Source organism: Bufo bufo, chromosome 8, assembly GCF_905171765.1.
Source record: "Bufo bufo chromosome 8, aBufBuf1.1, whole genome shotgun sequence".
NCBI lineage: Eukaryota > Metazoa > Chordata > Amphibia > Anura > Bufonidae > Bufo > Bufo bufo.
Genome location: NC_053396.1, coordinates 66,063,885 through 66,089,021, shown reverse-complemented (window position 1 = coordinate 66,089,021; position 25,137 = coordinate 66,063,885). Strand labels below are relative to the sequence as shown.

Here is a 25,137-nt window from a genome sequence, read left to right as displayed (position 1 = left end):
AAAATATATATATGTGGTACTGCCAGATTTGTACCGACATGGAGAATGAAAGTAACTGGTCAGTTTTATGATATTTTTTTCCAATTTCACCCCATTTATAATTATTTTCCCACTTCCCACCACATTGTATGCAACCGTCAATAGTGCCATTAGAAAGGGCATCTTGTCCCACAAAAAAACAAAACCTCATACAGCTATGTGAACAGAAAAATAAAAAAAGTTCTGGCTGAAAGTATAAAAAATAAAATAAAAAAATTGCCCGGTCATGAAAGGGTTAAATAAAATATACCCAAGTGAAGCCGTGTCATTCTGCTAGGAAACGTATAAATCACTGAATCTTTTAAAAATCTATCTGCTCAGCTCCTCCTGCTTTAGGGCTCATGCACACGACCATTGCTGTTTTGCTGTCTGTTTTTCACAGATCCAATGTTCTGTATCGGAATTATTTTTTCTCTGATTTAAGTCCTCTTCCGCTCTGTTATTCCACAAAACATATCCGTATGGTTTCCGTAAGTGATCTGTTTTTTGCGGATCGGAAACTGAAACAGTTACTTATTAAATCACCAAACACATGAGCAATATTGGCTGGGCATAGCATTTCTACAGTATGGATCCACAAAATACGGATGACATATGGATGTGTTCCGTGTGCGTTCTGTATTTTCTGCGGACCCATTGACTTGAATGGGGACTCGGACCGTGATTTGCGGACAATAATAGGACACGCACTACTTTTTTGCAGAACGGAAATACGGAAAAAAGAATGCACACGGAACATTGTTTTTGCGGACCCATTAAAGTGAATGGTTCCACATACAGTCCGCAAAAAAAACAGAACGGAAGCGGAAAGAAAATACATTCGTGTGCATGAGCCCTTACAACGTGCTACCTACAGACTGCACTGCATTTTGTGGAAACAGGTTCTATCTAACACTTTATTTGCATTTCTATTTTTCACTAGTGTGCTATCCACATTTTCCACAGACAGCACACGAAAAAATTGATTTTAATGTTTGTTAACACATCAGTATTTATTTTTTGTTTTTTTACTGATCATGGGTTAGTGAAAAAATCTCAGACATGTACTACTTTGGTCTGTGATGCAGACCAAACAAGCCCATCGATGTCTAGGAGTCTATGAAATCTAAAATCACTTACAACATGGATGCAGAATATTTCAGCTGGGTAGTGTCCGTGGAATACGGATGACACACGGATTGCAAAAAGGGACACATGGACCAAACACAGATCTTTCACGGACATTCAAAGATTAAGCACACAGACGTCAAACAGACACGGAAATGCTAATCAAATGCTATTTTCCCCAGATCTAAGCTTTGCTGTGGGCAGAGCTGGGATTAGTGATTGAAGTTTAGCTACAGTGCTTACCAGGAGTCTGAAATACACTTCACATCTCATCATTGCTTTAGGCTACTGGTTTTCCCTGCAGATTTGCCTCTAACACGTGTCTCACAGGCTTGCCAGGAAGTCACAACATGGAGAAATGATTTCTATCATACTAAGGGCAGAATAAATGTAAAGTAAAAATCAGCAAACCACTACTGATGATCAGGAAACTGGTGCACATTTACTCCAGCAAATGAGACTTATGCTATATTCACACAATTGTGTTTTGCAGTTCGCAAATTGCGGATCCGCAAAACACGGGTACCGGCCATGTGAGTTCCTCATTTTGCCAGCCCTATAATAGAAATGCCTACTCTTGTCCGCGGATTTGCGGACAAAAATAGGACATGCTCTATCTTTTTTAAGGGGGCCGCGGAATGGAACTATGGATGCGAACAGCACATGGTGGGTTGTCCGCATCTTTTGCAGCCCTATTGAAATTAAAGGGTCCGCACCAGTTCTTCAAAACGGATGAGGACCCAGAAAGACGGAATTAGACTTACCGGTAATTCAGTTTCCACGAGATCACCACGACGGCTACAAGGAGATTGACCCCTGACCTCTGTAGGGGCAGGAACAGAGAGAGGGTTTAAATCCCCCCCTCCCACCACCAACGCCAGTGTGTCCAAAATTACAGAGACAGAAATAGGTGGTGAGAACACAAAATAATAAGTCGAGGGTATTACTTCATAACCTCCCAGGTAAGGCTAAAGAAAGGGTAGGGAATATATGTGCCGTTGTGGTGATCTTGTGGAAACTGAATTACCGGTAAGTCTAATTCCGGCTTTCCACCTCATCACCACGAAGGCTACAAGGAGATATAAAAAATTATAGCTTAGGGGGGGGGGGGGGACGACCGCCTGAAGGACCTTACGTCCAAAAGACAAGTCTGAACTAGATAGGTCTAACCTATAGTGTTTTGTAAAGGTGTGGATGTTAGACCAAGTAGCGGCTTTACAGATATCCTCAAGAGAAGCTCCGGCCCGTTCGGCCTGGGAGGAGGACATAGCCCGGGTAGAGTGAGCTCTCAAATTTGAGGGGCAAGGCAGGCCTTGGGACTCATAGGAAATGGAATCCTTAATCCACCGTGCTAAGGAGGACCTGGAGGCTTTTAGACCCTTATTCTTACCTGAGAATAAGACAAATAGGTTGTTGGCTCTACGGAAACCTTTTGATACTTCGAGATACCGTAAGACTGAGCGCCTTACATCTAGTGAGTGAAAGTTAGATTCCCTATCATTAGAGGGATTACTGCAACAGGAAGGCAAGACTATCTCCTGGTTACGGTGGAAATCCGATACTACTTTAGGCAAAAAACCTGGGTCTAATTTAAGAATGATCCTATCATCGGAGATACGGAGATAGGGTTCTTGTATCGATAGTGCTTGAATCTCGCCTAGCCTTCTTGCGGACGTGATGGCCACCAAGAATGCGGTCTTAAACGATAGATGTTTGGTGGAACAACTAGATAGGGGCTCAAACGGGGCAAGTGTAAAGCCTGTGAGCACCGTATTGAGGTCCCAGTTGGGAATCCTGGATTTTAGAGAGGGGCATAGTCGAGAAGCAGCTTTCATAAATCTTCAGATCCAGCGATGACTGGCTAGATCTTGATCAAAAAGCAAGCTAGGGCCGAGACCTGTACCTTCAGGGTGGAGGGTCTAAGACCTAATTCAAGTCCCTGCTGGAGGAAGTCCAAGATTTTCTGAAAATTGAGCGGCTCTAAGTTTGGGGCAGGGTTATCAATCCAGGTACAGAATCTCTTCCAAATGTTTAGATAATTTGAGAAGGTAACATTCTTCCTACTAGCTTTTAGGGTAGATATCACTTGGTCAGAAAGCCCTTGTGACTTCAACCTCTGGACCTCAGGATCCAAGCTGACAACTTGAGGAAGCTCTGGTTTGGGTGTAGAATTGACCCTTGATGAAGCAGGTCCCTCTTGGAAGGAAGATGCCATGGGTCCTCTATTGATAGGCTTTTTAAGGCAGGGAACCAGGTCCTTTTCGGCCAATAGAATTAGCGTCGTATCTTCTAGGTAGAGTTTCTGGATCATCCTTTGTGTTCTTCTTGGAGGCGAACAGGTCCACTTGTGGAGTGCCCCATCTTTCTGCCAGAACCTGAAACACGTCCTGATTTAGAGACCATTCGGTATGGTCTATTAACTGGCGACTGAGAGTCTGCTTCCACATTCAGTATCCCTTTTAAATGAATTGCGGAGATGGATCTCACGTGGGACTCTGCCCAATTGAAGATCTTTCTTGCAATGGACATCAGTTTCTCCGATCTCGTGCCTCCCTAGTGAGAGAGGTAAGCCACCGTCGTCGTATTGTCTGAAAGAATCTTTACGTGTTGACCCACGAGAAGGATCTCTGCAGCTTTCAGAGCTTTCCAGACTGCTTCCAGCTCTCAGAAGTTGGAGGATTGAGAGCGGGTTGTTGGAATCCAGGAACCCTGAAACAATCTCCCACTTTCGCTGCCCATCCTTTTTCGCTTGCATCTGTAAGCACTTGAATGTAGGGAGTCTTCTCCCAGGCAACTCCCAAGGACAGATTGCCTGTGCTTTTCCACCAGTCTAGGGAGGTCTTCACCACTAGAGGGATCAGAACTTTGTGATCCAAGGAGGACTGTTTGTTCCAAGTTCTGAGAATCCATGACTGGAGGGATCGGAAGTGGGACTGGCTCCATGGGACTGACGGAATGCAGGACGAGAGAAGACCCAGGAGACTCATAGCTTCCCTTATGGGACAAGACCTCCTGTTCTGGAATCGTCGAACCTTCAATTGGAGGTTTTTGACCTTGTCTGGTGGAAGAAAGGTATGTTGAGCTCGGGAATCCAGGATGACACCCAAAAACTGTATAGTGCTGGAGGGTACCAGGTTTGATTTTTTCTGGTTCACCAACCACCCTAGATCTTGGGTGAGAGACAGGAAGGTTTGTAGGTCTGTTCTGAGTTTGTTCTCTGAATTCCCAATTAGGAGGAAATCGTCCAGGTATGGTATAATCACCAGTCCTTTGTGTCTCAGGAAGGCCACCATCTCGACTACCAGTTTCGTGAAGACTCTGGGCGCAGATGATATCCCAAAGGGAAGGGCCGTAAACTGGAAGTGACGGGTTACCCCCTTGTGGTCCTGAATGGCAAATCTCAATAATCTTTGTGACTCTGGATGAATTGGGACGTGGTAGTAAGCGTCCTGAAGATCTACTGAACACATCAGGGCATTCCTCCCTATTAACGGAATCAGGGACATTAGGGATTCCATCCTGAACTTCCGATAGATTACAAACTTGTTTAGGGCTTTCAAGTTTATAATTGTACGGAATGAGCCTTCTTTTTTCTCTACCAAAAACAGGTTTGAATAGAACCCTTGTCTTTGCTGTGTTGATGGGACTTGTACTATCACATCCATTGCCAGAAGGCTTTGAATTCCTTGCAGAATCTTTTTGCGTACATTGGAGGAGTTTGGGTTGGTAACAACGAAGCGGTTTGGGGAGATGAAGAAAGTTCGATTCGGTATCCGAATTTTATGATGTCCCGGGCCCAAGGGTTCGGGGTAATGGACTCCCAAGGATTCAGAAAATTCTTCAATCTCCCCCCGACTCTGGCGTCATTGTTTATCCGAGGACTTATTTTGGGAGGAGGAGGGGTTATTTCTACCCCTGCCCCCTTTCAGATAGCTCCAGCGTCCTAACTTTCCTTTATCCCTAAAGGATCTATTCTGGCTAGTGGGGGCCCGAAAGGGATATTTCCTTTTATAGGGTCTCTCCTCTGGGAAACCCTTTTTCTTGTCCGCAGCTTTTTCCAGGATACGATCTTAGGACAGGGCCAAAGACGTATTCCCCTGAGAACGGGATGGAGCATAGTTTCATCTTTGATGTGTTGTTGCCTGACCAGCTCTTCATCCACAAGGCGCGGCGGGCCACGTTGGAGAGCCCGGCGTCCTTCGCAGCAAATCTGACAGATTCAGCCGAGGCGTCTGCCATAAATGCTGTGGCGGACCTCAATAGGGAGAGGGACCTTAGGATCTCTTCCCTGGGAGTATTATCTCTGATGTGAGATTCCAGCACCTGTGTGAAGTTGGCACCCCATGTTCTTAAATTTCAAAAAGAAATACACCATTCGTTTGTGCTGCGTTTGTGCTGCAAAAATAAACGTTTGTGCCGCTTTGGTTTCCGAGATATTGCGCGCTTGATTTGCTGAAACCCCACCCACTTTCCACCCCATGTTTTTAAATTTCAAAAAGAAATACACCATTCGTTTGTGCTGCGTTTGGGCTGGTTTGCGCTGCAAAAATAAACGTTTGCGCCGCTTTGGTTTCCGAGATATTGCGCGCTTGATTTGTTGAAACCCCGCCCACTTTCCACCCCATGTTTTGAACCCTGACCCTAGACCCCCCAGGTGTGCTGCAGCTTGCCCCCCTCCCGCAGCCCCCCCACAACTTTTTTTGGGGCACAAGCATATATTTTATTTTTTTCTGCGTACGCTGACTGTGGCCGGGACTCTTAGCGTCCGGCCACTGTTAGCGCATCGCATACCCCACCGCTGATCAACTTTGGACGGTTGATCAGCAAGTTTGAATTTTTTTTACATTTTTTTATTTTTTATTTTTTGTGTGTTAGGTTTAGGATAAGTTCGCGAACACCCGTCCCCCCACACACACACGCACACCAAATAAAGTTTATCACGCACACACACTCCCCTATGGCCCGCCGGATGATCTCGGCTGAGGAGGCATACGCCCAGCTTGCCTCCGAGTCCGAGAGCCCTAGTGAGGACGAGGATGACCGCACTTTCCTTTTGTCATCCGCATCCTCCTCATCATCTAGCGATGATGATGAGACCCCAAGGCGGCGGAAACACCGCCAGGCGGAGCAAGGGGACCGCTATGCTAGGGACCGTGGCCCACACTAGTACGAGAAGCTCTGCGGCTCGTACTAGTTTTCCGGCCCACCAGTTAAGTCCACCGGAGCCCCCTACCGGTGAACTTGTCTGGTATACCCCAGAGCGTTTTGATCCCGTGATTCCTGATTTTGTAGGCCAACCAGGAATCCAGATTTCCACAGTGGGCTTCACTGAATACGACTACTTTAGTCTTTTTTTCAGTGACCACTTTGTGAATCTGATGTTGGAGCAGACGAACCTGTATGCCCAACAGTTCATTGCTCAACACCCGGGCTCCTTTTTGGCTAGGCCCAGTGGCTGGACTCCGGTCTGTGCAGCCAAGATGAGGGCGTTTTGGGGCCTCGTACTGCATATGGGCCTAGTCAAGAAACCTAGTGTCAGGCATTACTGGAGTGGGGACGTCCTCTACCAGGCCCCACTTTACAGTACTGCCATGACACGCTCCCGGTTTGAGGCCATACGGAAATGCCTGCATTATGCAGATAATGCAGCATGTCCCCCCCAAGGTGATCCTGCCTATGACCGCCTGTACAAAATCAGGCTGGTCATCGATCACTTTGGGGCCAAATTTGTACAGGCCTATGTACCTGGAAGGGAGGTCGCGGTTGATGAGTCTCTCATTGCTTTCAAGGGGAGACTCATTTTCCACCAGTATGTTCCCTCTAAGCGGGCGAGGTATGGCGTGAAGCTGTACAAACTTTGCGAGAGTACCTCAGGGTACACTTACAAGTTGTGTGTACGAGGGGCGAGATTCCCGTATTCAACCCCCAGAATGTCCCCCCACTCTGGGTGTTAGCGGGAAACTTGTGTGGGACCTTATGCACCCACTGCTAGATAAGGGTTACCACCTGTACGTGGATAAATTTTATACTAGTATCCCCTTGTTCCAGTCCCTCGCTGCCAGATCCACGTCCGTTTGTGGGACCGTGCGGAAAAATCAACGCACCCTCCCTACCCACCCCCTCCAGGCACCTATCCCCAGGGGTGCGACCCGTGCCCTTACCAGTGGAAACCTGTTGCTGGTCAGATATAAGGACAAGAGGGATGTCCTTGTACTGTCCACAATTCACGGTAGCGGCATCACCCCTGTCCCTGTGCGAGGTAAAAATACCCCATGACCTAACCCCTCAAAAAATAAAATAAAAACGGTGCAAAAAGTTTTTTTTGTCACCTTACATCACCGTTGCACCGTTTTTATTTTATTTTTTGACCATGTTCATCTGAGGGGTTAGGTCATGGGGTATTTTTATAGAGCAGATTCTCACAGACGCGGCGATACCCTGATGTCAACTTTTTTTATTTATTTTAGTTTTACAAAATATTTTAGAATTTTTTTTTTTTTTTTCGTTTTAGTGTCAAGTCTGAGAACCATAGTTTTTTATCCGATTGTCAGTGGCTAAATTGGGGAAGGGGAACATAAATTTAGTACTCCATGGAAGTGTGGTACTCCCTGAAGCAACCAATAATGCAGAGGCCCGGATGAAGAGGGCACATGTCACACTGAGTAGTGGTGTCCTTCCGTATCCCCTTCCTGTGACACACTTTGCACCTTTTTTGAGTCCGTCCCTTCTTTCCAGTATGGGGGACCACACCTGGAAAGTGTTTTCCAGGGACGATCCGGGCATCTCCAGTTCCCGTGGTACTCCGGCCTGCTCTTTCCCGGTCAGAAAAGATCAGGTCCTTGAGGACTGCCTCATAGAACTGAAGGAATGTCCCTGTGTTGCCAGGATCTGGCGGCGAGGGACAGGAACAAGGGGATACTAGTATAAAAGTTATCCACGTACAAGTGGTAACCCTTATCTAGCAGTGGGTGCATAAGGTCCCATACAAGTTTCCCGCTAACACCCAGAGTGGGGGGACATTCTGGGGGTTGAATACGGGAATCTCGCCCCTCGTACACACAAAACTTGTAAGTGTACCCTGAGGTACTCTCGCAAAGTTTGTACAGCTTCACGCCATACCTCGCCCGCTTAGAGGGAACATACTGGCGGAAAATGAGTCTCCCCTTGAAAGCAATGAGAGACTCATCAACCGCGACCTCCCTTCCAGGTACATAGGCCTGCACAAATTTGGCCCCAAAATGATCGATGACCGGCCTGATTTTGTACAGGGGGTCATAGGCAGGATCACCTTGGGGGGGGGGGACATGCTGCATTATCTGCATAATGCAGGCATTTCTGGATGGCCTCAAACCGGGTACGTGTCATGGCCGTACTGTAGAGGACGTCCCCACTCCAGTAATGCCTGACACTAGGTTTCTTGACTAGGCCCATATGCAGCACGAGGCCCCAAAACGTCCTCATCTTGGCTGCACAGACCGGAGTCCAGCCACCGGGCCTAGCCAAAAAGGAGCCCGGGTGTTGAGCAATGAACTGTTGGGCATACAGGTTCGTCTGCTCCAACATCAGATTCACAAAGTGGTCACTGAAAAAAAGACTAAAGTAGTCGTATTCAGTGAAGCCCACTGTGGAAATCTGGATTCCTGGTTGGCCTACAAAATCAGGAATCACGGGCTCAAAACGCTCTGGGGTATACCAGACAAGTTCACCGGTAGGGGGTTCCGGTGGACTTAACTGGTGGGCCGGAAAACTAGTACGAGCCCCAGAGCTTCTCGTACTAGTGTGGGCCACAGGGTCCCTAGCATGGCGGTCCCCTTGCTCCGCCTGGCGGTGTTTCCGCCGCCTTGGGGTCTCATCATCGCTAGATGATGACGCGGATGACAAAAGGAAAGTGGGGTCATCCTCGTCCTCACTGGGGCTCTCGGACTCGGAGGCAAGCTGGGCATATGCCTCCCCAGCCGAGAACATCCGGCGCGCCATAGGGGAGTGTGTGTGTGCGTGATAAACTTTATTTGGTGTGCGTGTGTGTGGGGGGGACGGGTGTTCGCAAACCTATCCTAAACCTAACAGCCCCAAAAAAAAAAAAGGCCAAAAAATGTGAATTATTTTTTCAAAAAAATTCGAACTCACTGATCAACCGTCCGAAGTTGATCAGCGGTAGGGTGTGCGATGCGCTAACAGTGGCCGGACGCTAAGAGTCCCGGCCACAGTCCGCGTACACAGAAAAAAATAAAATAATATGCTTGTGCCCCATAAAAAGTTGTGGGGGGGAGGGGTTAAAGCTGCAGCACACCTGGGGGGTCTAGGGTCTGGGTTAAAAACATGGGGTGGAAAGTGGGTGGGGTTTCAGAAAATCAAGCGTGCAATATCTCGGAAACCAAAGCGGCGCAAACGTTAATTTTTGCAGCACAAACCAGCACAAACGAATGGTGTATTTCTTTTTGAAATTTAAAAACATGGGGTGGAAAGTGGGAGGGGCTTCATAAAAATCTAACGCGCAATATCTCAGGAACCGAACCGGCACAAACGTTCATTTTTGCGGCACAAACGAAAGGTGTATTTCTTTTTGAAATTTAAAAACATGGGGTGGAAAGTGGGCGGGGTTTCAGCGAATCAAGCACGCAATATCTCGGAAACCAAAGCGGCGCAAACATAAATTTTTGTGGCACAAACCAGCACAAACGCAGCACAAACGAATGGTGTATTTCTTTTTGAAATTTAAGAACATGGGGTGCCAACTTCACACAGGTGATTCAAGCTCATCTAGCCACAACCTCATGGACCTTGCTAGCGAGGTAGCTGCGATGTTTTCTTTTAAATTAAACATCGCCGCTTCCCACGATTTTTTTTTAACCACCTCAGCCCCCTTAGCTTAAACACCCTTAATGACCAGGCCACTTTTTACACTTCTGACCTACCCTACTTTGACCGTTTATTGCTCGGTCATGCAACTTACCACCCAAATGAATTTTACCTCCTTTTTTTCTCACTAATAGAGCTTTCATTTGGTGGTATTTCATTGCTGCTGACATTTTTACTTTTTTTGTTATTAATCGAAATTAAACGATTTTTTTGCAAAAAAATACATTTTTCACTTTCAGTTGTAAAATTTTGCAAAAAAAACGACATCCATATATAAATTTTTCTCTAAATTTATTGTTCTACATGTCTTTGATAAAAAAAAAAATGTTTGGGTAAAAAAAAAAAATGGTTTGGGTAAAAGTTATAGCGTTTACAAACTATGGTACAAAAATGTGAATTTCCGCTTTTTGAAGCAGCTCTGACTTTCTGAGCACCTGTCATGTTTCCTGAGGTTCTACAATGCCCAGACAGTACAAACACCCCACAAATGACCCCATTTCGGAAAGTAGACACCCTAAGGTATTCGCTGATGGGCATAGTGAGTTCATAGAACTTTTAATTTTTTGTCACAAGTTAGTGGAAAATGATGATTTTATTTATTTTTTTTTCTTACAAAGTCTCATATTCCACTAACTTGTGACAAAAAATAAAAACTTATATGAACTCACTATGCCCATCAGCGAATACCTTGGGGTGTCTTCTTTCCAAAATGGGGTCACTTGTGGGGTAGTTATACTGCCCTGGCATTCTGGGGGCCCAAATGTGTGGTAAGAAGTTTGAAATCAAAATGTGTAAAAAATGACCGGTGAAATCCGAAAGGTGCTCTTTGGAATGTGGGCCCCTTTGCCCACCTAGGCTGCAAAAAAGTGCCACACATGTGGTATCGCCGTACTCAGGAGAAGTTGGGGAATGTGTTTTGGGGTGTCATTTTACATATACCCATGCTGGGTGAGATAAATATCTTGGTCAAATGCCAACTTTGTATAAAAAATAAATGGGAAAAGTTGTCTTTTGCCAAGATATTTCTCTCACCCAGCATGGGTATATGTAAAATGACACCCCAAAACACATTGCCCAACTTCTCCTGAGTACGGAGATACCACGTGTGACACTTTTTTGCAGCCTAGATGCGCAAAGGGGCCCACATTCCTTTTAGGAGGGCATTTTTAGACATTTGGATACCAGACTTCTTCTCACGCTTTGGGGCCCCTAAAACGCCAGGGAAGTATAAATACCCCACATGTGACCCCATTTTGGAAAGAAGACACCCCAAGGTATTCAATGAGGGGCATGGCGAGTTCCTAGAATTTATTTTTTTTTGGCACAAGTTAGCGGAAATTGATTTTTTTTTTTGTTTTTTCGCACAAAGTCTCCCTTTCCGCTAACTTGGGACAAAAATTTCAATCTTTCATGGACTCAATATGCCCCTCAGTAAATACCTTGGGGTGTCTTCTTTCCAAAATGGGGTCATTTGTGGGGTGTTTGTACTGCCCTGGCATTTGAGCGTCTCTGCAATCATTACATGTATGGCCAGCATTTGGAGTTTCTGCTATTCTCCTTATATTGAGCATACGGGTAATGAGATTTTATTTTTTCGTTCAGCCTCTGGGCTGAAAGAAAAAATGAACGGCACAGATTTCTTCATTCGCATCGATCAATGTGGATGAAAAAATCTCTGCCAAATAAAAAAAAAGGAGGGGAAAGGCGTCTGCCAGGACATAGGAGCTCCGCCCAACATCCATACCCACTTAGCTCGTATGCCCTGGCAAACCATATATATATATATATAAATATATATATATACAAAGTGTTTGCCAAAGCATATGAACACCGCCACCTCCTCAGCTCATATGGCTCGGCAAACGTATCTTTTACTGCAGAGGAGAAATCTCGTCTTGCAGCGCCGCATACACCGACTTGTGTGTAATCTGACAGCAGCGCAATGCTTCTGTCAGAATGCACATCAGTGCTGCAGCTAGTCGATCGGTTAGTCCACCTAGAAGGTAAAAAAAAAAAAAAAAAAACGCAATAAATTTATTAACTTTATAATAACTTTTGAACAGAACATAGAAACTTTTTTTTACTTTTTGAACTGAACGTTAACTTTTTTTACTTACCGGTAATTTTTTTTTTTTTGTTTAGTTTTTTTTACCTTTATAGAACAAACCTCTCCTTCTCCATGGGACAATGTGCAAAGCGCAAATCGCCCAAAGATGTGGCGAAGTACATTATGCACTTTATCCCAGGTGAAAGGAGAGGTTTGCAGCAGCTGTGAGTAAAAGGGCCCTAATAGCCCTGTGTGCCTGTCCTGTGAGATGCAATCCCTATGCTAAGTGTACCTGTGTGTGGTACTTCCGGAAACACTCTCCAAAGCATAGGGCAGGGTGGTCAGGACAGTCAGGACAGAAATAGCGGGTGTCACGCCTTATTCCACTCCTGCTACAGACACAACATTTTTTTCGGGGTGGCGGTCGGTTTGAGGTACCAGGAACGACACTGGGGAAATGTCGCTCGTGTAGACGGCCAACTACACTGGTGGTTGGGGCCACGGAACCTTCTGGATACAGGAGGTTCTCGATGATCTCTTCCTGAAATTTGAGGAAGGATCCTGTTCTCCCAGCCTTACTGTAGAGAACAAAACTATTATATGCAGCCAATTGAATCAAATATACAGACACCTTCTTATACCAGCGTCTGGTGCGTCGGGAAACTAAATAGGGAGCCAACATCTGGTCATTGAAGTCCACCCCTCCCATGAGCGCATTATAGTCGTGGACTGAGAGGGGCTTTTCAATGACACGGGTTGCCCATTCAATTTGGATTGTTGTGTCTGCGTGAATGGAGGAGAGCATGTAAACGTCACGCTTGTCTCCATTTCACCGCGAGCAGTTCTTCGTTACACAAGGCAGCCCTCTCCCCCCTTGCAAGACGGGTGGTAACGAGCCGTTGGGGGAAGCCCACTCGACTAGTTCACGCGGTGCCACAGCCGCCAATCTGTTCTAGGAACAAATGCCTGAAGAGGGGCACACTTGTGTAAAAATTGTCCACATAAAGATGGTACCCCTTGCCAAATAAGGGTGACACCAAGTCCCAGACTGTCTTCCCACTGCTCCCCAGGTAGTCAGGGCAACCGACCGGCTCCAGGGTCTGATCTTTTCCCTCATAGATCCGAAATTTGTGGGTATAGCCTGTGGCCCTTTCACAGAGCTTATACAATTTTACCCCATACCGGGCACGCTTGCTTGGGATGTATTGTTTGAAGCCAAGGCGCCCGGTAAAATGTATTAGGGACTCGTCTACGCAGATGTTTTGCTCGGGGGTATACAAATCTGCAAATTTCTGGTTGAAGTGGTATATGAGGGGCCGAATTTTGTGGAGCCGGTCAAAAGCTGGGTGGCCTCTGGGACGGGAGGTGGTGTTGTCGCTAAAATGCAGGAAACGCAGGATGGTCTCAAAACGTGTCCTGGACATAGCAGCAGAGAACATGGGCATGTGATGAATCGGGTTCGTGGACCAATATGACCGCAATTCATGCTTTTTAGTTAGACCCATGTTGAGGAGAAGGCCCAGAAAAAAACTTAAATTCGGAAACTTGGACTGGTTTCCACTGGAAAGACTGGGCATAAGAGCTTCCCGGGTTGGCGGATATAAATTGTGTGGCATGCCGGTTTGTCTCTGCCACGACTAAGTCCAAGAGCTCTGCAGTCAAGAACAGCTCAAAAAATCCCAGGGCCGAACCGATCTGAGCTGTCTCAACCCGAACTCCAGACTGGGCGGTGAAAGGGGGAACTACAGGTGCGGCTGAAGTTGGTGACTGCCAATCAGGGTTTGCCAGCACCTCAGGGACTCTACGGGCCTGTCTGCGCGGTGGCTGCGACGGGGTAACTACTGCACGTGCCACCGTACCAGCTTCAACTGCCCTTCTGGTGCTCGCCACTTCACCAGGTTGTACGGCAGTGCTGGTACTAGGTCCAGGAAGGGCTGCGCTGCTGGTGTATGCCTCACCACGTGATCCGACAGCGACAGCCCCACTCTGCTGCTCTTGAAACGGATCCTGCACAACCTGTAGTCTAGCGACACGGGGCCGGGTACGCCTGGTGCTATCAGGGACCTCCACCTCCTCATCCGAACTTTGGGTCAGAGAGCCACTGCTTTCTACAGGTTCATATTCTGACCCGCTAGATTTGTCAGATGAGGGTTCCCATTCCTCATCCGACTGGGTCAGAATCCTGTAGGCCTCTTCAGAAGAATACCCCCTGTTTGCCATTTGGACTACTAAATTTAGGGGTATTCCCTGAGACTACCCAAGAAAAAAAGCAAGCCTGTCTTACAAAGGGGAGGCTAGCGAAGTACCGGAGGCCGCTGCGGTTGATAAAAAATATCAAAACTGATTTTTTTTTATCGCCGCAGAGCGTGTAAAGTGAATGTGCAGTGATCAAAAAACAAAAAAATTTTTGTCACTGCGGCGGGGCGGGTGTGGGTGAACGCACGTGTGGGCGACCGATCAGGCCTGATCGGGCAAACACTGCGTTTTGGGTGGAGGGCGAGCTAGGGTGACACTAATACTATTATAGATCTGACTGATCAGTTTTGATCACTTACAGATACTATAAAAGTACAAATGCTGATTAGCGATACGCTAATCAGCGAATCAGTGACTGCGGTGCGGTGGGCTGGGCGCTAACCGATCGCTAACTACCTAACCAAGGGGCCTAAACTATCCTAAAACCTAACAGCCAATACTAGTGAAAAAAAAAGTGACAGTTTACACTGATCACTTTTTGTCTTTCACTAAGTGATTGACAGGGGGCGATCAAGGGGTTAATTTGGATGATGGGGGTGATTGAGGGTGATCTGGGGCTAAGGGTAGTGTTTGGTAGGTACTCACAGTGATGTCTGCTCCTCTGCTGGAACCAACCGACGAAAAGGACCAGCAGAGGAGCAGACAAGCCATTTAACACATCATATTTACTAATAATGATGTGTTATCTGGCTTTTGATTTGATTTTTTGAAAATCGCCAACCTGCCAGCCAATGATCGTGGCTGGCAGGCTGGTGACGAAATACTTCTTTAACTTTTGCCGGCCCGCGATGCGCATGCGCGGGCCGGCAATGCCAGAAATCTTGCGTCTCGCGAGAGGACGCACCGGCGCGTCCACCCAGAGCAACAGGACCGCCGCAAAGACGCAATCCTGCGTACGGCGGTCCTGAGGAGGTTAAAAGGCTGCCTTCCTATCCCTGGGGTCACGTAGCCGAGCGGTGTCTTCGAAGGGCAAGGCAGTCTTTTTATTGACTTTTGCGACTTGAATGTCAACTTTTGGTGTTTCGCTGAAAATTTTCACTTCACTAGTGTCAAACAACAGCCGGTTCTTAAAGGACCTGGACACCCCCAACCGCCTCTCTGGGTTGGACCACTCGTCGAGCACCATATCCCGTATGTTCTCATTAATTGGGAACACCCAGGTCTTCTTAACCCCGAGTCTCCCAAACATCTCGTCCTGGACTGAGTGGGCTCTTGGGGTTTCTTCTACCCCCATAGTGGCTCGGACAGCCCTTAGAAGGGACTGGCATCTCATCCAACGAAAAGCAAAAATTTCCTATCTGATTCTGTAGTATCAATATCAGAGGAAGCCGCCTCGTCCTCCCAGGCTCTAGATGATGAAGCATCTTCCTCTATCATCTCCGGGTCTGATAAAGAAGGAGATGGTCCTCTTCGCTTTTTAGGTGGAGGTGGATCCCTGGGTAAGGGGGGCATTTGGGATAAGGAGGTTTTTCTGAGCCTCCTTAGTGACCTGGGAAAAATAACCCCCATCAGCCATGTTAAGTATACATGGAGATAAATAGCCAGAAGCCCCAAGCCAGAGATGTGGAGGAGGAGGAACAAGCAACCTGGTACAGTGTCTAATAACAAGTAACAAGGCAAAAAAGCGCTTCCCCACAGGGGAACTTACGGCAAGCGGCACAGAAGGGTCTCCGCTGAACGCCGGTACACTGAGACATTCGGCACTTGCTGGCGCCGAAATTTGAGCAGGAGACGCTTCCTGGATGACGTCACTTCCCCCGTCCACCGGAAGTGACGTCTGCCACTTTACTGAAGCGCTTAGGCGCGCACCCGGCGATAGCCAAACAGGCCCGGCGGGAGATCGCGACCCGGGAGCAGGCTCACATATTGTAATGGAGCGAGGCCTCCCTCCTTCACCCCTGCCCAGCGTTAGTACAAGGACCGCAGGAGGGCAGGGGGAACACCAGGTAAGGTGTCAGGAAGTTACCATCTTCATCTCCCCACAGGGAGACTCTCTTTGCCCCTGTCCTCTGTAGGGACAGGAAACACTGGTGTTGGTGGTGGCAGGAGGGGATTTAAACCCTCTCTCTGTTCCTGCCCCTACAGAGGTCAGGGGGTCAGTCTCCTTGTAGCCGTCGTGGTGATGAGGTGGAAATCCTTATAAAGGGGTTTTCCAACGTTTTTATACTGATGACCTATCCTCAAGATGGGACCCATGTGGAAGTACACACCCTCAGTGGAGACACTTAATCGGAGCAACTGAACAACCAGGAGGATATGGATAAAAAGCTTCTATTTATTTTGAAGATGACTTCTTCATCTTCAAAATAAATAGCTTTTTATCCATATCCGCCAGGTCGTTCAGTTACGCCGATGAAGCGTCTCCACTGAGGGTGTGGACTTCGACGTGGGTTCCATCCGGTTCAAATCCGTCACTTTCCTCAAAGGAGTTGGCAACCCACCAAGTGAAGAACAGACGACACTGGCAGCACCGACCTCCGAAATATAACAAAACCCCATGCACACTAGGGTTGTGCCTATGTTTGCACAACCACACAAGGCGAGTCTAATCATCTTAAGTAACTGCTCCCTAACTATACATATCGCCCTATGAGCGCTTTTCCCCCTTTTGTTGCCCTCCTGTGCTATCCTCAAGATGTCAGGCCCCCACCAATCAGGATAGGTCATCAGTATGAAAATGTTGAAAAACCCTCTTAAGGCGGGTTTACACCACACAATGTTACAGCCGATTGTCAAGAAGGAAGTGTTTCTTCCAAACAGTCGGCTCCTCGATCAGTGAAGGAGACCGCTGTATATACAAGCAGTAATCTCCTTTGCAGTATGAGCAATTGAGATCCCTCGTCCCCATACAGAATCTTTGTTCCTGGGCAGCACATCGTTGTTTAGAAAGTATTATCTGCTGCCCAAAAAGGAAGATTGGTGTGCCTGCACGAAAGACAGGATCACCAATGAAAGTGTTTCACTCGTTTATCAGATGATTGGCGGCACATTTAGATTGGCAGATTGTCAGGAACGAGCGTTCACAGTATTTTATGGACTATAAGACTCACTTTTTTAGCAGGAAAAAATATTAAAAAGTCTGTGTGGGAGATTTATCAAACTGGAGTAAAGTAGAACTGGTTTAGTTTCCTATAGCAATCAATCAGATTCCACCTTTCATTTTCCAAAGGAGCTGTTAAAAATTAAAGGTGGAATCTGACGGGTTGCTATGGGCCACTAAACCAGTTCTAATTTACACCAGTTTGATAAATCTCCCTCTGTGTCATATAATCTGCAGTCAGGGTGCTCCAGCAGTACCATACCTCCCCGATTGCTTCCTTAATGATACGGCAGAACGCTCTGCTGGATCAATGAGAGAGTTTTGTATCTGTGTGATCGGTGCAAGCAGGAAAAGAGGGTGAAAGATCATTAAGCTCATGGACAGGACTATATTAAAACTCTGACTTAGTGTAGCCAAAGGACCTTTGATGATGTGATTAGTGGGAGGAGTCAGACCAGTAAGAAGAGGACTACACAGCGTGTAATGTATTGTACTGTACATTGTAACTTGTGATGTTTGTGATGTTGATACACGTGATCGCATAAGCTATTGCCGTTTCTTTCAAATGGTCAAAAGATGACACACTAGGATTAAAAGAAGCCAACTGTTAACTAATAAGCACCTGTACCTTAGACAATTAAAGTTAGTGACATTGACTCTTACTTTATTAAACCACCAGGGAAGTAGGGAAGTTTTAATTAGTAAAAAATATTTATCTTCTAATTTCTTGTTGTCTAAACCTGGGGGGGGGGGGGGGAATTGGTCCAGAAGAGGGCTTTAAAATAAGTGAAATAGAATTTAGGAGCCATCAGGATATTTAAAATAGAAAGCAAGTTGTTCATGCACAGCCAACAAGTTTTCAGGTTTACTTCCGAACCAGTTCCTCTAATCTCCCTACCATACAGGCATAGCAGAGATACACTGTAGATATTGATTGATCTGTCTGGTTACTTAATTTCCTCAGGATAATTGCAGCAAGGTTTCCAATGCTGAATGATGCACTTCCGCAGCTTGTAAAACCTCCCAAAGATATTGCATTGTTGCTTTGTGTCCCATGTGCTGTTTCCATTTTACCAATCCTTCCATTGCTTGTGAGTGCAGTGAGTAAGGATGTTGCACTTTACATTTGTAGATTTCCACATGATCCAAGCCTAGATAACCAAGTACTTTTTCCCAATCGGCACCCAACTGATCTGCCAGAAGGCTCAGCTGTTTGTCACTTGGGCAGATATCTTTGAGGTTATTCGGCAGATGTAATGTTTTTCCCACCAGACTTTCTTTGCATAGTAGGTCTAATTTAACACGAATCCATGGAAATTCAGATAGGGAAACCAAGAAAACTTTAAATGCTTTGGATCCTCGGGTAGGAAGAACATCCAGAAGCTTCATAGCTCGTCTCTGACTGGTGGCCTGTGAGGTAATGTCTTCAAGTTGCTCACTTGTAATGACACCTTCCTGAAACAAATACTGAGGCACAAGCCCATCAGCTAGCCCCTGCGAGCAGAGCTCAAGCCGCATCCTTCTGAGAATGTCCCGATGCTTGGGATCCATCATATAATACAGGTCCTATAGGGTTACAAGCAGATATGAAATTTTTCATTTTGCTCATGCTTAGTATAAAGGTTCATAAAATATATTATTTGGAATAAATAAGACTAGTCTTCAATGAATACTTATATGCACATCTGAAAGCTACATATAAAAACAGGTCTTGTATTATAAATGCTATAATCAACAGGAATCAATCATGTACACAAAACCATGAATTACATTAATTAGCTCTGAGCAATTAATTAGTCTAGTGCTAAAAAGAGGTTGTTATTATAAATGTAAAAAAATCTAAATCAGATATCACATACTGCAATAAGCACATGACTTATTCTAACAAACGCAGAACCAGTATCTCACAGGGATCCCCCTTCATTTTTCCAACTGCTCTGCTAGATTTATTCCAAGCTGGCAGCTTAGGGGGCATGCACATTCTCAGGGGGTATATCCTTTCTACTCAGCTGGTGGCAGTTAAAGTATGTAACTGAGTATGTACTTCCATCTCAGTTGGGCTACTTTCACACTTGCGGCAGAGTGATCCGGCAAGCAGTTCCGTCGCAGTAACTGCCTGCCGGATCCGGCAAAACATATGCCAACTGATGGCATTTAAAAGACTGATCAGGATCCTGATCAGTCTGAAAAATGCCTGATCAGTCTGAAAAATGCATTGAAATGCCGGATCCATCTTTCCGGTGTCATCCAGAAAAACGGATCCGGCATTTATTTTTTTTCAAGTATTTTTCAGTCTGCGCATGTGCAGACTGGAAGGACGGATCTGGCATTCCGGTATTTTGAATCCGAAAATTCCGGATCCGGCATTCAGCCAAGTCTTCACTTTTTTGGGCTGGAGATAAAACCGTAGCATGCTGCGGTTTTATCTTTTACCATATCAGTCAAAAAGACTGAACTGAAGCATACTGAACGGATTGCTCTCCATTCAGAATGCATGGGAATAAAACTGATCAGTTCTTTTCCGGTATGCAGCCCCTAGGATGGAACTCTATGCTGGAAAAGAAAAACACAAGTTTGAAAGTACCCTAAGCAGAACAGAGAAATTAGAAAGAGCAAACCAGTGCTACACAGATTTCAGTGAATAATTTAGTAGCAATACAACATTGTTTAGTTATGTGCAATTACAATATTCAGAGCCAGGTGTTGTTTAACACGTTCAGGACCTGCTACTTAGTGCTCCATGACGAGTATACTCGTCATGGCATTAAACTGTCACCATGTCTGTAGACATGGTGACATCGCTGATACCCCCGCTGTTACACACAGCCAGGCACCCAGGGTCAATGCAGAGGGGGGTCCTGTGACCCCCTCGTATCGGCGATCGCTGCAAACCGCAGGTCAATTCAGACCTGCGGTTTGCAGCGCTTTCTGCAGTTTCTGATCCCCGCCGTCCCTGACCGCGGGGGATCAGAAACGTTAAAATGCCCAAAATAAAAGATTTTTTCACCCCCCTGCACCCCTGAATGATTTTATGCCGGCGGGTGGTGCAGGGGGGAGGATTGCAGGCGGTGCGGCAGACGGAATCGCGATCCCCCGCCCGCCTCCTCTTGAATATTCATTGGTGTCCAGTGGGTATACCAGAGTGTCAGCACATTGCTGACACTAAGGTATAAACGGCTGACATCTGTGCTGTGATGTCAGCCGTTTAACCCTTTCCATACCGTGGTCCGTACGGACCGCTGTATGGAAAAGGTTAACAGTCAGGGAGCTCCCTCCCTCTCCCATCGGGGGGCTGCTGTGCCTTTGAAGCCCCCAGACAGGATGGTGTCACATAGGGAGGGAGCCCCCCTCCTTCCCCTTCTGCTCAGTTGTGGCAGACGGGGAAGGTTCCCATGGCAACAGGACGCCTTCTCAGGCATCCTGCTGTCCATGGTGCTGAACAGATCTGTGCTAAAGGCATAGATCTGTTCAGACAAGGTTTAAGTAAAATACTGTACAATACACTATATAGTGCACTGTACTGTATTATACAGACATAAGACCCTCTGTGCTAAAGGCATAGATCTGTTCAGACAAGGTTTAAGTAAAATACTGTACAATACACTATATAGTGCACTGTACTGTATTATACAGACATAAGACCCACTGGATCTTCAAGAACCAAGTGGGTCTGGGTAAAAAAAAAAAAAAAAAAGTAAAAAAAGTGAAAAAAGATAAAATAAAAAATAAAAAAATAAATAAATTTATCACTGAAGAAAAATTCAAAAAATAAAATACACTACACATATTAGGTATTGCCGCGTCCGTAACGACCTGATCTATAAAACGGTCATGTTTCTTTCCCCGCACGGTGAATCCCATAAAAAAAAAAACTGAGGAAATTTCAATTTTCGCCCACCTTACTTCCCAAAAAAGGTAATAAAAGTGATCAAAAAAGTCGCATGTACGCCAAAATAGTACCAATCAAACAGTCACCTCATCGCGCAAAAAATGAGCCCCTACATGAGACAATGGCCCAAAAAATAAAAAATAAACTCAGACTATAGAGACACTATAAACATGATTTTTTTTTTTTGTTTCAAAAATGATAGTGTAAAACTTACATAAATAAAAAAAAAAAGTATACATATTAGGTATCACCGCGTCCGTATCGACAAGCTCTATAATAATATCACATGACCTAACCCCTCAGATGAACACCGTAAAAAAATAAAAACTGTGCTAAATAAACTATTTTTTGTCACTTTACATCACAAAAAAGTGTAATAGCAAGCGATTAAAAAGTCATATGCACCCCAAAATAGCTCTAATCAATCCGTCATCTCATCCCGCGAAAATCATACCCTGCCTAAGATAATCGCCCAAAAACTGAAAAAACTATGGCTCTCAGACTATGGAGACACAAACAAAAAAATTGTATACATATCAGGTATCGCCGCGTCCGTGACAACCTGCTCTATAAAAATACCACATGATCTAACCTGTCAGATGACTGTTGTAAATAAAAAAATAAAAATAAAAAAACTGTGCCAAAAAAGCTATTTCTTGTTACCTTGCCTCTCAAAAAGTGTAATATAGAGCAACCAAAAATCATATGTACCCTAAACTAGTACCAACAAAACTTCCACCCTATCCCGTAGTTTCTAAAATGGGGTCACTTTTTTGGAGTTTCTACTCTAGGGGTGCATCAGGGGTGCTTCAAATGGGACATAGTGTCCAAGAAAACAGTCTAGCAAAATCTACCTTCCAAAAACCGTATGGCATTCCTTTCCTTCTGCGCCCTGCCATGTGCCCGTACAGCAGTTTACGACCACATATGGGGTGTTTCCGTAAACTACAGAATCAGGGCCATAAATAATGAGTTTTATTTGGCTGTTAACCCTTGCTTTGTAACTGGAAAAAAAATATTAAAATGGAAAATCTGCCAAAAAAGTGAAATTTTGAAATTGTATCTCTATTTTCCATAAATTCTTGTAGAACACCTAAACGGTTAAAAAAGTTTGTAAAATCCGTTTTGAATACCTTGAGGGGTGTAGTTTCTAGAATGGGGTAATTTTTGGGTGGTTTCTATTATGTAAGCCTCACAAAGTGACTTCAGACCTGAACTGGTCCTTGAAAAGTGGGTTTTTGAAAATTTCTTAAAAATTTCAAAATTTGCTTCTAAACTTCTAAGCCTTGTAACATCCCCACAAAATAAAATGTAATTACCAAAATGATCCAAACATGAAGTAGACATATGGGGAATGTAAAGTAATAACTATTTTTGGAGGTATTACTATGTATTTTTTTTTTTTTTTTTTTATTTATTTATTTTTTTTTACACATTTTTGGTAAATTTTATTTATAAAAAAAAAATACCAAAATGTATTTTCTTGACTTCATTTTACCAGTGTCATGAACAATATATGACGAAAAAAACAATCTCAGAATGGCCTGGATAAGTCAAAGCGTTTTAAAGTTATCACCACATAAAGATTTGCAAAAAATGGCCTGGTCCTGAAGGTGAAAATGAGCCCGGTCCTTAAGAGGTTAAAAAAAAAATTGGATTAAAATCCCCACTGGATCCCCATAATGATACTGGTAATCATAAAATGATGGAACAGGAGACTGTCCGTTTTTGGGGTACCAACTATAAGTCAGCAAAAATGAAGTGGTATGGGATGCCTTTAAGACTTTTACGAGGGGCTTATTTATTAGTAACATCTCTAATTTAAGAAAAGGCTATGGCTTGAAAGAAAGGGAACTAAAAGAACTAGTGGTAGGTGCCACCAAGGAATTCTCCATGAATAAAACAGAAGAAAATGGGGGAATTATGGAGAATGCAAGCCAGGCCTATTATGAATTTCTTCTGGATAAAGAGGCTTTTCTTTAAAAAAGGGACAAAAATATTTTGCCGAATCGGGCTGCCCAGGGAAATTGTTGGCCAGAGTGATTTCAAACCAAGACCAAAATAAAGAGATAGTAACTATTCGTTCGCCTGAAGGTTTAATTATAGAAGATCAAGAATCTATAAAGGGAATTTTTGTTAACTACTTTGTTGATTTATATAAATCAGATAACATTAGCTCAGATGAAACGATGGATGCATATTTGGATTCCATCTCTCTACCAGTCCTAATGGACACTCAAAGAGAATTACTTGATCATGAACTTTCCTTGCAGGAGTTAGATGCAGCAATAAAGGCTTGTTCTGGAAACTCCTCCCCTGGTTCAGATGGACTTCCGTATGGATTTTACCGTAAATATAGGGATGTTATTCTCCCTTGTTTATTGGAGGTATTCACTGAATCTTTGGAGGATGGTATTCTTCTGCAATCAATGACAGAAGCTGTTATAATACTAATATTAAAAAAGGTAAGGATCCCTTAGATGTAGAGGCATATAGGCCGATCTCCTTATTAAACACTGATGTGAGTCTTTTTTTAAGGGTTTTGGCTACAGTTATGGCTTTACTGTGAATGGAAGAAAAGCCCATTATGTATGACCCTGGTGAATAGATCCCCTATGATACTATGTTTACCTTAACAACTCACAGAATTTAGGAATAATCTCCCAATAGGGGACACAAACAATTTATCACAGAAAAAAAAAGCCCCTAAAATTTTACTTTTACTGGATACAGTAAAAATAAAAAAGATACATAGAGCCCCCAAAAAAGACACATTTGTGTACACAATACATCAACAACAAAAATATATATCTTGTGCCCACACAAATGTATAATGATATAGTGTACGCACAATTACTCAGAACTTAGCAAGGGCAATAGGATGAAAATCATCTGCATATGATATATAGCGTTATACTACAGAAGACCATGGTTGTGACGATAACTCACGGTTAGTTGATACCAGTCACTAGGTGCCAGGCAGTCTTCACGGGTAGTAACCAACAAATGGGGTGAGGAAGATGTTTAGTCCCTAGGGTGACCCTACAGGTATCCCTGCCTAAAAGCGGAGCATCGCCCCAAAAGGGGCGACCCCACTTTTTTCTTTCCAACGCGTTTCCCCAGGTGGCGGTATCCACGTGGTTCATCAGGGGAAAAAACTTGCAGCGAATAGAAGATGAACAGATGCTGCCAGTTCCTGAATCAAAAGGATCTGAGGGTAGATACACAATATATGTGGGCACCAGGATGATAAAAAAAAAAAAAAAAAAAAAGAGTGCACCTCCATTAGGAATGGTGCCTCTTTAAAGGCTCAGAGTATCGTGGGCGTCTGACGTCACTCTACCCCACTTCCGGTCATATGATAAACACATGGCATTAAAAATTTGTAAATAAAACTGGTAATAGGGACAAACTAAATACAACAATGCCCCCAAGTATTATAATCAATACCTTCACCCTGTTTTACTCCTAGATTGCAAGGAGCCCTAGCCATGGGTAATCCGGTGTTCTGAGAACAAACCTTACCCTGAAAGAAAACCTTACCCCACGTGACTTCTGGGGGTGTGTCGGGGGGGGGTGTGCGCCTCCGCGCTTGCGCAGTACAACGGGCGACCAGGAACTTAGTGAACTCATGATACAGAGCCGATTCCTGGGTGCGCGCGAGAATACCGCGCGTGCACCCAGCTGCGCATGCGCCGTCAGGGTTAAGGAGATTTCACAGTCTTTCGACATGCAAAACATCTCCTTACCTTGACACTGCGCACGCGCGGATTTTCCACACTACACACAGCGCTCCTTAGATTGCTGGCTTCTAGCAGGGGGCGTGGTTGCAGCATATTGGGGGGCAATGATTAAAACAGGTGGGGTGTGCAGCATTTTGGGGGACAAGGGGCAATGATT

The 25,137-nt window shown here is 45.0% G+C and overlaps 1 protein-coding gene across 2 annotated transcripts; it reads right to left on the bottom strand.

Moving 5' to 3' along the window:
- Positions 1 to 17,642: 17,642 nt before the first annotated feature.
- LOC121009264 (death domain-containing protein CRADD-like) lies at positions 17,643 to 24,743 on the bottom strand. Of its 2 annotated transcripts, none has more exons than XM_040442262.1 (2): positions 24,688 to 24,743; positions 17,643 to 18,914 (listed from the first exon to the last, which is right to left on the bottom strand). In XM_040442262.1, the coding sequence occupies exon 2, from the start codon at positions 18,900 to 18,902 to the stop codon at positions 18,309 to 18,311; it is 594 nt and encodes a 197-aa protein (XP_040298196.1). In that variant the 5' UTR covers positions 18,903 to 18,914; positions 24,688 to 24,743; the 3' UTR covers positions 17,643 to 18,308. The 2 variants fall into 2 exon arrangements, with proteins under 2 accessions (XP_040298196.1, XP_040298197.1); XM_040442263.1 differs by lacking the exon at positions 24,688 to 24,743 and adding an exon at positions 23,586 to 23,640.
- Positions 24,744 to 25,137: the final 394 nt, after the last annotated feature.